Below are 12,500 nucleotides of genomic sequence, written 5' to 3' on the forward strand. Positions count from 1 at the left end.
TTAGAAATATTAAAAGCGTGGTTTTTACGGAAAGCTAAAGGTCCTGCTAGCGCTTTTAAGGGATTTTTAAAGACGGTGGCCTCTATACCATGTTAAAGGCTCTACTTTTAACGAATGCGTCAAAGGCACCGTTTTAAATAATTTTTAAAGGTATTGCCTTTAAGGAATGTTCAACCCCCTACTTTATTACTTTTAGCTGTTGCCTTGAAAAAACGATAAAACGTTGCATCTGAGCAACAAGTCCTTAAGTGTGCTTAAGAAACAAAGAAAGTGCAAATAGGTTAGCTTTTCAAATGGGTTCTTTTTTGAAAAGCAGTGCGCTTAGCGATAGCTAGAGGGTGCGTCTTTACATAGGGTCTTTTTTGTTCACCGAATTACATAGGGTGGTTTTTGGTTATCTAGTGGGTCATATTTTATATGAAGGGTTGTGATCAGCTGCTACGAATGATCCAGTTTTATAATTTTCTTGCGAAAAACAGACATGTTGTTATCTCTACCTATGTGATAGATGTGTGCGTACCATGACATGTCTTATTGTCTGATAATAAGATCAGCTTCGGATCCGGACATTTGCATTTATAGCCTCCTGCAGAATTAACACACTTGTGGCTGCAGCCGCCATTCTTTGTTTCCAAACATTCGTTGATGTCTGAAAAAGTATGGATAATCACTCTAACCTTTTTACCTTTAGTACTGAAGGAGACTGCGAGCAGTCTCTCTCTTGCTCTAAAATCTTTCAAAGGAACGCGTGCATTGAACTTACAAAATGACAAACATTCAGTGCTGAACCTGCGGGTCGCAAATACCGTGGGCGTCGTTAGAGCCACGCACCGCGCGATTGCAATCTACAAAGATTTTAGAGCTAAAGAGAGACTGTTTGCAGTCTAGTACTGAACAGGTATAGCTCAAGATATCAACATTGTAAAAAAACTGTACAGGAACCTCTCCAAAGAAAGAAATTGATTGAGCCATTGTTCACCAGCCATGCCATGGTTCACCCAGTGCGCTTTCATTTGTTTTTTGTGGGAGGCACGGCGGCTTCATTGTTCCGGGTTCGGGTGTTGGCCGGGGACGTTGTATTGTGTTCTTGGGCAAAGACACTTTACTCTCACGATGCCTCTCTCCACCCAAGGGCCAGTTGTTCCGCAAAAGCCGATTAACGCTAATTCCAGGTTAAAAATTAACAAAGGAGTTTATTCTCTACTCCGAAATGCTATTCAAGGCTGATGTTCGGTAAAACTTAACATTAGAAGTCAATCTTGAAAAAGAAAAATAAGCGAGAAAAACTTTTACCAAGAAGTTGAAAATATGAAACAAAAGTTTACGCTAATCCTGGATTGAGGAACTGGGCTTGTTCAAAAGCCGATTAACGCTAACCACAGATTAAAAATCAACCAAGGAGTTTATTTCTCTACTTCCAAATGCTGTTCAACAAGGATATTCGGCAAAACTTTACAATAGAAGAAGTCAATCTTGAAAAACACAAATAAGCAAACGAAACTTTGACCAAAAAGTCAAAATCATGAAACAAACATTTACGCTAATCCTGGATTAAGTGAATCGGCTTTCGGACAACCGGCCCCAGGTGTATAAATGGGTACCGGCGAAGTTATTGCTGCCGGTAACCCTTTGATGGAATGGCATCCCCTCCAGTAGGGGAAGTAGAAATACTCCTAGTCGCTTCATGCTACAGAAACCAGAGATAAGTGCCGGCCTTATGGGCCTTCTAGGCTCGTAGGAGACTTTATCTTTTACCTTCATTTGTTTTATTTGATGACGCAGCACGCTTACGTCTGTTGTTTCACTCAAAGCAATGTCTGTCCTTTGGTTCTTTTCATTCAAACGTTCAAGGGAAAACGAATTAATGTACGTTGTTTCATATGAAATGTGGGCTTAGCGTATTTGCGTACAAACCTTTGCAGCTGACTGTCTTCACGTCTTCGCTCCAGACTTCTAGTTCCATGCACTGCGTGGACGGAGGGCCGCTCAATCGATATCCGTGGGCGCAAGAAAACGAACAAGTTGATCCGTAACTCTGATTGGACGAGAGACAATGTGAAGGAGAGACATGCACACCACTTCCTAAAGAAAGTCTTTCACAGGTTCCTGCTATAATAAAAGAACATTATTTGGGAAAGCAACAGGCTGTTTTGACGTCAAATAGCGAAGATTATTAGGCTTTTTCTCGATTGCGCTGTGCACCATTTTGCCCCCTGAGAGGTCTTATCAGCACTATTGAGGATTTTTCCGCACTTTGGGTAAAACATTTTAGGCGAGTAAAAATCGTTTTCGTGAGAAAGAGATAACACCTCCTTTTCCTGATTCTATAGGAAACTTCACTGCCTGACGAGTGAATTCTAGGTTAAATTTCACGCGAAAAACCGATATCGCATGAATCGCGAAGCAATTTCACTTGTCAGGCAATGAATTTTTCTTGAATCGCATAGCTTTTAAACACGTCCTTGGTCGGATGTTGAAGTATTCAGTGAGCGCTAAAAACGCCATTCCAAGTGATTGAACTGTCACCTGTCATTAGCCAGAAAATAGGAATCAAGCGGAATATACAAAAGATTATTTGCGTTTTACAAACCTTCGTTTTCTGAACTTGTATATGTTCAGAAACTCTAATTTATATTTTAAAGTTGAAAATCATCAAACTGAATGCACTGGGAGCTTTTAATATCGGGTATTTCACCAGCACAATTCATAAACTCGGGAAAAACTCTTCGACAGCGGCTAAACGAAGGACAACGTGCATCCAAACAATGTGTCAACTCAACAAATACGCTGGTAAGTTGTTATCCTCCAAATATTTAAAGGCCTGGCCAAACTAGCAAACATTGTTGCGGAAACATAGTTGCGGACGCAAATGTTTCCCAGTTTAGCCGCGCGGGAAACATATGTTGCGGAAACAAATTTTGCTGCTCGGAAACAAAAAATGTTTTTGCCTGAAGTCAAAAACATTTTTGTTTCCCGGACACAAATTTTGCGTCCGCAACATATGTTTCCCAGTTTAGCCACGATAAAAACAATGTTGATTAGTTTCCAGTGCCGCTCGCTCATTCAAGAATAGTGTTTCAGCCACCAATTTTAGATCTGTGATAATACCATCATAAGACCTTCTCTGCGCTCTTCTCCTCAGCCAATCTCTCTCTGGGCCTTTTTTTCGGGCTCCCTCAACTTCGTCGTCCAAACAAGCTATTATCATGCACAGAGCAGCTATTTTTTAGCCTTTTTGATGTCGGCCCCTTCTTAAAAGGTCGAGCGCCATGTTACATTTACATGCATTGTGCATAGCCCTGGGGACGAGAAAACGTAAACATCCTTCCCCAGACTTCTTCGGAAGTCAGTTTATCATTGCACGCATGCGTAGCTCATTTGCTTTCGCAACTATGTTTCCTCGTTTTGCCACTGGGGCAGCAAAACATTCTGTTTGTTTCCCGCTAGTTTAGCCACCAGGAAAACATCACAAGCAACAAATTGAATGTTTCCTAGTTTAGCCAGGCCTTAAAAGTTAGTTGAATTGGACTTCAGTTTTAAATACAACGTCCATTGCTAACGTGCGTTTATGGGAGGCAAAACAAGCAAAACTTTTTTCAACACACAGACCGTTTAGTGGAATTAGCATTCGACTGAAAATTAATGGGAATATTTACTGGCTTCTAGCTTATCTTCTGTTTACTCTACAACTGAAACCTGCTCTTCCTCGGCCACTGAAGAACTTGTGCTTTTTCCTCTTCCTTCGAGCATTTTTACTTTCGCGATAGATTGCTGCTGATTTCTCTTATTCTCGTGCTCGTAAGCGTAAGCGCTTCCTTAGAAAATCTTTCGAGGAAGTCATAAGTTAAATTAAAACATGGAAAATCTTATTTTTCCTCTCTTCGGTCAAGTTTTGGCTTCGTAAAAGGAGACAGTGTTTTTGAAAAGATAAAATTTCTAATTTCTGACTCACGTCAGCGATATCCTTTCATGCACAAGTGCAATTCCACGCTAAATACCCTCTCTTCGATAGCCAATCAGACCACGAGTTTACCTTCGGCTATGCGATTCTACTTGTAATACTGCTCAAGCATTGCATTGTTGCTGTGGCGACAACGATCTTTGGCAAGTAAGTACTTCGTTAATTTCCAGCCCTTCTTTATGATTTCACAAGCGCAATCGGGACAGGCTTAGCATCCAAGTAAGCGTATGAGACTGCAGATAAACAAACGTCGGTCAATATCATTTTGGGAGTTGAAATCTGTTTCAAAATATTTTTTTTCTTTAGTAAATCGATATAAGGTAGGTCCCGTGAGTTACACTTGAGGTAAGGCCTCCTTCTTGATATTTGTTGCTTCAACTCTTAATTACTTTTTATGAACTACTGTAAATTCTCTATTCAGCGCCAAGGCAACTAGCACACTCTGGGAGCGGTGATGCTTAACAGGGAGGGGAAATTGTTAAATGTAGCCAAACGCCAGTGCGATGAACGACATCTGAATGGTAAGTTCCAAGAGTTAATACTATACGAAGCGAAGAACCCGATGTCAGGTGTTAATGACCCTGTTCTCCAAAAGAATACTTCTTGTCTGTTTAGTCTTTACATGTACCTTATCTTTTATTGTTTTGGGTGGAAAGAGAGTGGCGATTTAAGAAATTAAACGCTCCTAAAAGGCCTTATTAGAAAGGAGGACGGTCAATTTTGAGAAACGTTACAGTAAATCGGTCTAAAACAGCGAAGATAACCACATTTGTTCTTGAAATGAAAGTTTGAAAAGGAAACAGTCGTATTATGGAATTTATTTCATTATAGGTACTGAGATTTATCCACGAAAATCAAAGTGAATAAAATTCGTACTGATTCTAAATGTAACCAATCAGGAACACGAACGACAAAATTTCACTGTGAAGAAATATCGTTCGTCCAATCAGCAACGCGAACGACGAAATTTCACTAGTGATGAATAAACGTATCGAATGGAATGTCATCCGACCGCCGTTGCACAAAATCCGCGCGCTTTGAAAAATGGCCGAGGGATGGTTTGCTTCTGTTTGCACAGTTGAGGAATTTATTTTAGAACAAAAGAGCTCAAAAATCTGAACGAGATGTACGATTTCTTAAACGACTTTTGAAAACGAAGGTCGAAGACAGGAAAATGGAAGTTATTCCATAGGTTGAGCTGAATGAATACCGAATACATCAATCAATTTATCATCTCCGTCCGCACTAAAGACGGCAATGAATACGAGCCGACTTTCCTTCGAAGTTTAGTGGCTAGCTTGGAACGACAACTGAAGAAAAAGGGCTATTCCGCAAGCATAAAAATCGACCTGGTATTTGAGAAAACCAGAGAGGTTCTTTAGTCCAAACAAAAACAACTAAAGAAGCAAGGAAAGGGAAATAAACCCAAAGCGCCAGTAGCTTTGAGAAGCAATTTACTAAAAATACACACAGTAAGTGTTTTATTAAATAAATTGTCGGTTGGGCGATTCTAAACCATTGTTTATTGCTTCCATCGCCCCACTCCATTTGTGCAAAATAAATTTGTCTATCAAACACTACCAGGAAAATAACCTCAGTACCTATGAAATAAACACATTACAGCATGGAAAATGCTGTGTAAGATTTTTATTCAATCGTTGTTTCGAATCAGAAAACTCACTCGTTCGCTGCGCTCACTCTTTCGTTTTCTGATACTACTCAACTCTTGAATAAAAATCTTTCTCGCGCATTTTCCATGAAGTAATCTCTATATAGTCCCCTCACCTTTGGCTTCACAAAGGTAAAGCAAAGTGTCATTGCAGGGCTGATCGTTCCATGTCCCTCGACGTGAAGAAGAATACATCTCTCCACACCCCTCATATCCTCCGGCGTTGTTAGGTTCTCCTGTATACCAGTTAGTGTCAGTAACTTGTGATCCGTCGATCCAAAGCCATTGCGAGCTGTCATTGGGATTCCTGTGCAAACCAATCCACACACGTTTCCCCACTTTGCGCCAAACTGCTTGTTGCTCGGCATGCGTTTTCAGCATGGCAAGACTTGATCCCATTGCTTCGCAAGCTGACTTTGCTGCAGTCCAATTCGCGGACGTTGATGAAACTTCGTAGCACGAGCCATTGATAAGCTGCCATCCTCTTGGGCACACTCCTAAATTATTTTGGAGGAAATTTTGTTGAAAATGATTTTTCCTTGAGAAAAAGAGACATGTTGTCCGATGAGACTCACATTTAATAATTAAATAATTGAATAGTTAATTAATAATTAAACATTAGAAAAAAGGTTGTGCGCATTCGATATATTCTGTTATCCTTAAAATTTTATGGAAACATAGTAAAAGATAATGTTAAAGGATTTCGATCTCGCTTTTTCGACAACCCTTGCTCTTTCAGTTGTGTCATGATTTTGGTCACGCTCTGAAATAAACACTTTCTTCGGCGTTGAATATTGTGGTGTGGTATATAGTTCAGCTTTGTCTGTACTCTTATGGACAACGGTATTGGCATCATCAACCCGTGATCTCGTGGTACCGGAGCTGGTCATTTGTGGGTTCTAATGTTCCCGTGATGAATGAATCAACGATGAAACTCCGTTAAAGTCCTGAATTTTTCAGGCTTCTCCACGCAATTGTTAAAATTGCGTTCATAACTGCGAGGATCAAAGCTTTACTTGATTTCATATCCGCATTTCAATATAATATATAGATTTAGCCAAGCCTAAAGGCGGAGCTCCCTGGTTGTTTATTCTTACTGCCTGTAGGGTTAGTGAAAATAAAAGGTTTCGAATTGTCCCTGTTTTGATGTTTCTCTTGCTGCTATAATAATTAAATCAGTTTCTTTGCTTTCCTCTATTGAAAACTTCGTTGCCTAACTAGTGATTTCAACGTAAATTTTACGCTATCACGAAGGGACGAGTACGATATCGGTTTTTCGAGTGAAATTTACCTTTAGAATTCACCAGTTTGGTAATAAATTTTTCTTGAACAGCATGAGGTTTAAAAGAAAACAAGCACACTCTCAGCGCGCGAATGGAAAACGAAAAAGCTATTTCAGAGTCAACTGTCAATAGCCAGCGAATAGGAATCAAGCTAAAATTAGATGGCATAAAAATTTTTTTTTAGTTTAACCCATTGACTCCCAGGGATTCCCCATTGTCGAGTAAAATACTAAGTCTGGCCGGTTTAGGCCGGTTTGGACGTCAAAGGGCTAAGGTCAAAGAAGAGTTTTACTGATGTACTTTATTCCACTTTATCTCTGAAAACGAGATCATTCACATTTTGATGTATTTCATTGAAACACGCCAGGTTGGCTTGGAATAAGAATCGGCAAAATACGGCAATGCAACCAAGAAAGGACGACCTCCAAACAAGATCCGCTCCAACACTTAAATAACGTTTAGGTGCTTTAAACAAACTATTCTGAAAACACAAGCTAGAGAGATTTTCCTCTAATTTTGCGAGAACTCATCGCGATTACTTGTTTATAACATAAGGGCAAAATTTTCTTGTCCCTGTCGAGGCACAACGAAAACCAGTCGGGCAAACGGATTAAAAAAGTACTTGTTCGCTCGCAATCTAGAGAAAAACAAACAAACAAATCAACTTTTTCTTTAGGTCCAAAAGAGTACAGATAATTGTTATTTAAGTCCAGTTGACAATAAAAATTCGATTTTCTATTAAATCACCTTTTAAAAATACGCATTAACTTTAAATAACGCATTCGTAAAAATAACAAAATGGTTTAGTGCTCAAAGAAAGAATTTGTGGAGTAACTTCTTCACTAAGTATGAACTTTTACTGGTACGGTATTCTGTTTTGTCGTTGTCGTTCTCTTTCGCTCTCCTTTCGTTTCTGTTGTAGACATAGGTCCTCCAGCATCATATAATGCATCAATCAGTTCCAGCGGTGCCCATCAATTGATCAACACATGGTTGTCCAAGATCAAAGATGTATGCTGTAAACTAGCTTGATACTGGTCACATTGGCATACATGGTGGGGTGGACGTACGGACGGACGTTCCATGACGTCATGGCTATAAAACCAAGATTTCTCGCATCGATGGATTACCATATTTTCTTAACAATGGTGCTCCGCGAGCGCGGAGCTCCGCTATGATTCATTTCATATCACGGTCGAGTAGGAAAATGGGGTTGCCATGCACGCATATGATATATTTTTCTAACTTGCATATTTGTAATCCTCAAGATGTCTTGTAAACAAATTTGTATGTTCCCATCTCGAAATATTGTCCCAAGGCCGCGTTTTGGCGGCCTTCATGGTCGCCATCTTGGCGACCATCTTGGATTTCAGACGAAATCTATAATCGACGATCGCCTTTGAACTGGACATGAAAAGAAGTAATTAACCCTTGTTTCAGTATGATTTAGCCATAGGAAATAAGTTCAAAGTTTAATTTCCATGACGTTAACAAGATAGATACATTTCAAGTGAAACAATGTATAATTTACACTCAGAATCTAAAAAATGGCAATTATACTTCGAAATACCCGTCTCAATTTATAAATGAAACGTCTATTTATTCACTCTTTGGAGTTTCCAAAATTAATACCTCCTGATTAAGCATGAGGATTCTCCCGAGTCCAGCTAGAAATCTAAGCAAAAAAAATTCAACAAGTCGCAATCACTCAATAACAATAAAGTTATCATACTATTACTCTCTTATAGTGTGAAAAAGGCGAAGCAGCACAGGAACGATTAATTGTGTCACTGTTTAAATCTTTAAATATACCCATCATCACTAAGAATTTCTTCATAGTCAATTTCTTGTTCTTCTTCCTCTTCTGCAACCTCCTTCGCCTCCTCAGCGGTTTTCTCTAGCAATTCAATGAGGGAAGTGGGAAGTACATGACCACATGACCACACAGGCTCTAAAACACCTTCCTCGGTCTTTTTCCAGCCTTGCACGGGATCGTAGGGATTGGGGCGCAAAACGATTGCCTTGTGAGCTCGTTGTAGTTGGCAAGGCGGTAATTTCCTCTGGCAATGTGTGGGATAAGGCTGTCTCTGCAAGGTAGAAGCCGGGAGAGATCCACTTTAGATTTGGTTGTGAGTTCCTCGTTCTCCCATACCATCTTCCTTAACATGATACTGCGTACAGAATTAACAGACTTTTCCCGGGCGTGGCCATACATCAGACACGTAAATGCCTCAAGTTCATCCGTAACTTCTTGATCTATAGACCACTCGTCACCGAGTTTTCTAAAAAAAAAAACACCAACAACAATAACAACACTGGTATCATTACAGAATCATGCTGTTCGAGTATTACTATGAGGAACTATACGTTATGCTGAAGCTGTCATATAAAGGACACTCTCACCTAGGCGCAGCATGGTACCTAGGGTGATTTTGCAGCTTTTTCAGAGGTCCTACTTTACCCTTGCCCTTGAACGCGCGTTACATCTTCCCCGGTGAACACGTACAGACCGAGCATCGTAGAACAGTAGTCAGCTCCCTTGGATTCTGATAATTCACTGACGTTTATAATTTGACGATGTTTCCCAGATCCAGTTTCGAGATAGATGGTGACTGGGATGGAGTGAGCATAGTGTAGGAGGATAAAGAATATGTCGGAGTCAGGTGTCCTCAGCACAGCTGACTTGTACCCAAGCTTGACAACATAACTGAGATATAGTACAACTCATGTGTCCGTCTCCTCCTGGTTCGACACAAGCTCATTGATCTCCTGCACCGTCACCTGAAATTCGTCATTGTACCAGTTATGATTAAATATTGGAGCAATGCGCATTTGGCGACCATAGTTCAAAGCCTATAAAATTTAATATACTCACATCACCATCTGATTTTGTTCAGCAGGTAGGCCTTGCCTTCCACCACTACCACGACAGTCCCACATTTCTCGAACCGAGAGGCTGCCGCCTTGCTTCCCCACACCCGAAGTAGTAGTTGACAGAGCTGTAGCTTATTCTCCTCATTTGCCAGGAATAGTTTGAAGTCAATAGGCTTCCTTGTTGCCTGCCCCTCTATGATATACCCCTGGGAGAAGCCACGACGAAGTCTCTCCTAGGCCTTGATGGAGTCAGCATGATATGAATCAGTGGAGAAGACAAAATTCTTCCTAGCCACCATCTGATCTAGCAGCTGAAGGCATATCGCACCAAACGTTGGTGGGAGGTTCTTTAGGGCGTGGAAAAGTGCATTGCCATCCTGGATGTAAAGGATAAGGCACTTCCTCAGGGGCGTCTTCCATCAAATAATGAAGCATTGCAGCCTTGTTCGTCTTATTGAAGAAACCGTCAGCTGTGCCAAGGCTGTGGGGAACAGGGGTGAGCGAGTACCACATCAGCTCGTCAAGGTCAATGGGATCATCAAGATGCTGAGACTTGATGAGTAACATGAAAGCGAGGTCACTTTGCGCACGGTACTGGATAACCTGCAAAAAATCAAGCGAGCAACGTTTTACACCTGTTGTAAGTTTAAATATCATAAAACAGTGATATATTGTAGTTATAGTTGGAATTTGGGTTCACATACCTTTCCTTGTGAGGCAGTGAGATGGCTGTCTTGTTAGAACCCTCCATGGTTTTCAGCTTCTGCCTAGTGATTGGCTCAAAGAACAGCGTCTCAGAGCAGCCATTCATGAAGCGATCTCGTATAAAGAGTTCCTGGGCCTCTTTACCAACTGCTTCAGCGCGGAGCACATCCAACTCCACCTCTGAAGAAACAAGAGCACCAGACGCCAGGCTGTAGAGGTGGTCCTTGTCGGCTAAGGAGAAAGGATTGGTGAAGTTGCGTATAGCAGAGATGGTACGCTGAACTGCGGTGTGGCTTTCAACTTCTCACTTCTGTACTCTGGATTGGCGAAGCCATTTTTCTCCAACTCTTGGATGTAGAGAACACGCAGAGATGCAAGCAATACAACGTTCAAATCAGAAATACAACTTTCTCCTGCATTCAGCAGTGAATGCCTTCAGATGTGCAGATGCCGTGCGATCCTGATCTGTATCAGATGTGTCACAGTTCGTGGCTCGAGCTGTATCACGCAGGTAATTGGCGTACTTCAGGTTAGATGATTTGCGACAGGACGGTTGGAACTGCGCCTCTCTCGAAAACAAGTCTTCGCCTGTTACCAAGTAGGCTCCTTTAGAGCCCCGTCCTTGTCCTTGAACACTGGGAACTTGATGCATCGCTCTGTTTTTCCACACGATTTCAGTTCAAGCTTTTCACAGAAAATGCATTCTGGAGGAAACAGCCCCATGGCAGACCAGGATGATAATTTAGGAGGGGAGCGTGCTGTTGAGGCTCTATCATCAGGTGTTATGATACACTTCAAACGATCCTGGTTTTTAGTAAACTTTTGGTAACAGCCTCGGTGATAGCCTGTGTCTTCCAAATTGTCACCAGCAAGAGTCTCTGGGATCTGATTACAGACATCCTCCATGCGATTGGGTGAATCCGGAGGTTCCATAAGTCGCCTGCTTCCGAAGAACTTCTTGTCCATCAGCGTGATTACTTTTGCGTTTCGTCTATTTTGAATTTTAACACTGAGTTTTCTTGAACGATATTCAAGCGGTTTACAGCCTTGTAAGTGCAGTTCTTTACGAATCATAAACAAGAACTTACGTACGGCGCCATGTTGGATTTAATGAGAACTACTGCGCGTGTGTCGTGTCTTTAGTCACCATGCCCCATTCCATTCGTTCTAAATTTACTGGGGATTCCTGGCACCTTTTGTAAACTTTTTTGAAAAAAAAATTTGAAACGCTAGAGGTTTCTTTTCTGGAAAAGATTACCCAAAATATCCCCTTTTTTGTTTTGTTTTTTTTGTGTGTGTTTTAATTAATATCGAAATGGCGTTGAATTATAATTGTACATTATCCACATTTTACATATTTTTGGAGTTTTAATTTATCCACAAGTTAAAAATAACATTTTTGATTGACTGTTTGTGGAAAAAATACACTGTTTGGTGTCCAGATCAAAGGTGATTGTCCATTATAGACTTCCTCAGAAATCCAAGATGGCCGCCAAGATGGCCGTCATGAAGGCCTCGAAAACGAGGCCTTGGGACAATATTTCGAGATGGGACATACAAACATGCTTACTAGACATCTTGAGGATTACAAAAATGCAAGTTGGAAAAATATATCATATGGGTGCATGGGAAGCCCATCTCCCTACTAGACTAATATATCATTTCATAGGTTGCTACACCGTACGATACCATTGTTTATTTGATGACGCGCAGCACCATTGTTAAGAAAATATGGTAACCCATCCATGCGAGAAATCTTGGTTTTAAAGCCATGACGTCAGCGACCAAGTGCTTTTTTAATCCGTTTGCCCGACTGGTTTTCGTTGTGCTTCGACAGAGCCAAGAAAATTTTGCCCTTATGTTATAAACACGTAATCGCAATGAGTTCTCGCAAAATTAGAGGAAAATCTCACTAGCTTGTGTTTTCCGAAGTTTGTTTAAAGCACCTAAACGTTATTTAAGTGTTGGAGCGGATCTTGAATGTCTGAAGTTCGTCCTTTCTTGGTTG

The 12,500-nt window shown here is 40.9% G+C and overlaps 1 protein-coding gene and 1 pseudogene across 4 annotated transcripts in view; both read right to left on the reverse strand.

The window, feature by feature from the left end:
* LOC137997491 (E-selectin-like) overlaps positions 1 to 12,500 on the reverse strand; it is a 79,438-nt gene that overhangs the window by 9,274 nt on the left and 57,664 nt on the right. For 2 of the 4 annotated variants that reach the window (XM_068843529.1, XM_068843527.1), the window contains exons 2-3: positions 5,747 to 6,127; positions 1,915 to 2,109 (exon numbers count right to left, since the gene is read on the reverse strand). In XM_068843529.1, the coding sequence (XP_068699630.1) occupies positions 1,915 to 2,109; positions 5,747 to 6,127 (576 nt within the window). The remainder of the gene's footprint in view (positions 1 to 1,914; positions 2,110 to 5,746; positions 6,128 to 12,500) is intronic. The other 2 variants (XM_068843530.1, XM_068843526.1) reach the window with 2 other exon arrangements.
* LOC137994263 (uncharacterized) lies at positions 8,716 to 11,458 on the reverse strand (annotated as a pseudogene).

This window comes from Montipora foliosa, chromosome 3, assembly GCF_036669935.1.
Source record: "Montipora foliosa isolate CH-2021 chromosome 3, ASM3666993v2, whole genome shotgun sequence".
NCBI classification, from domain to species: Eukaryota; Metazoa; Cnidaria; class Anthozoa; order Scleractinia; family Acroporidae; genus Montipora; species Montipora foliosa.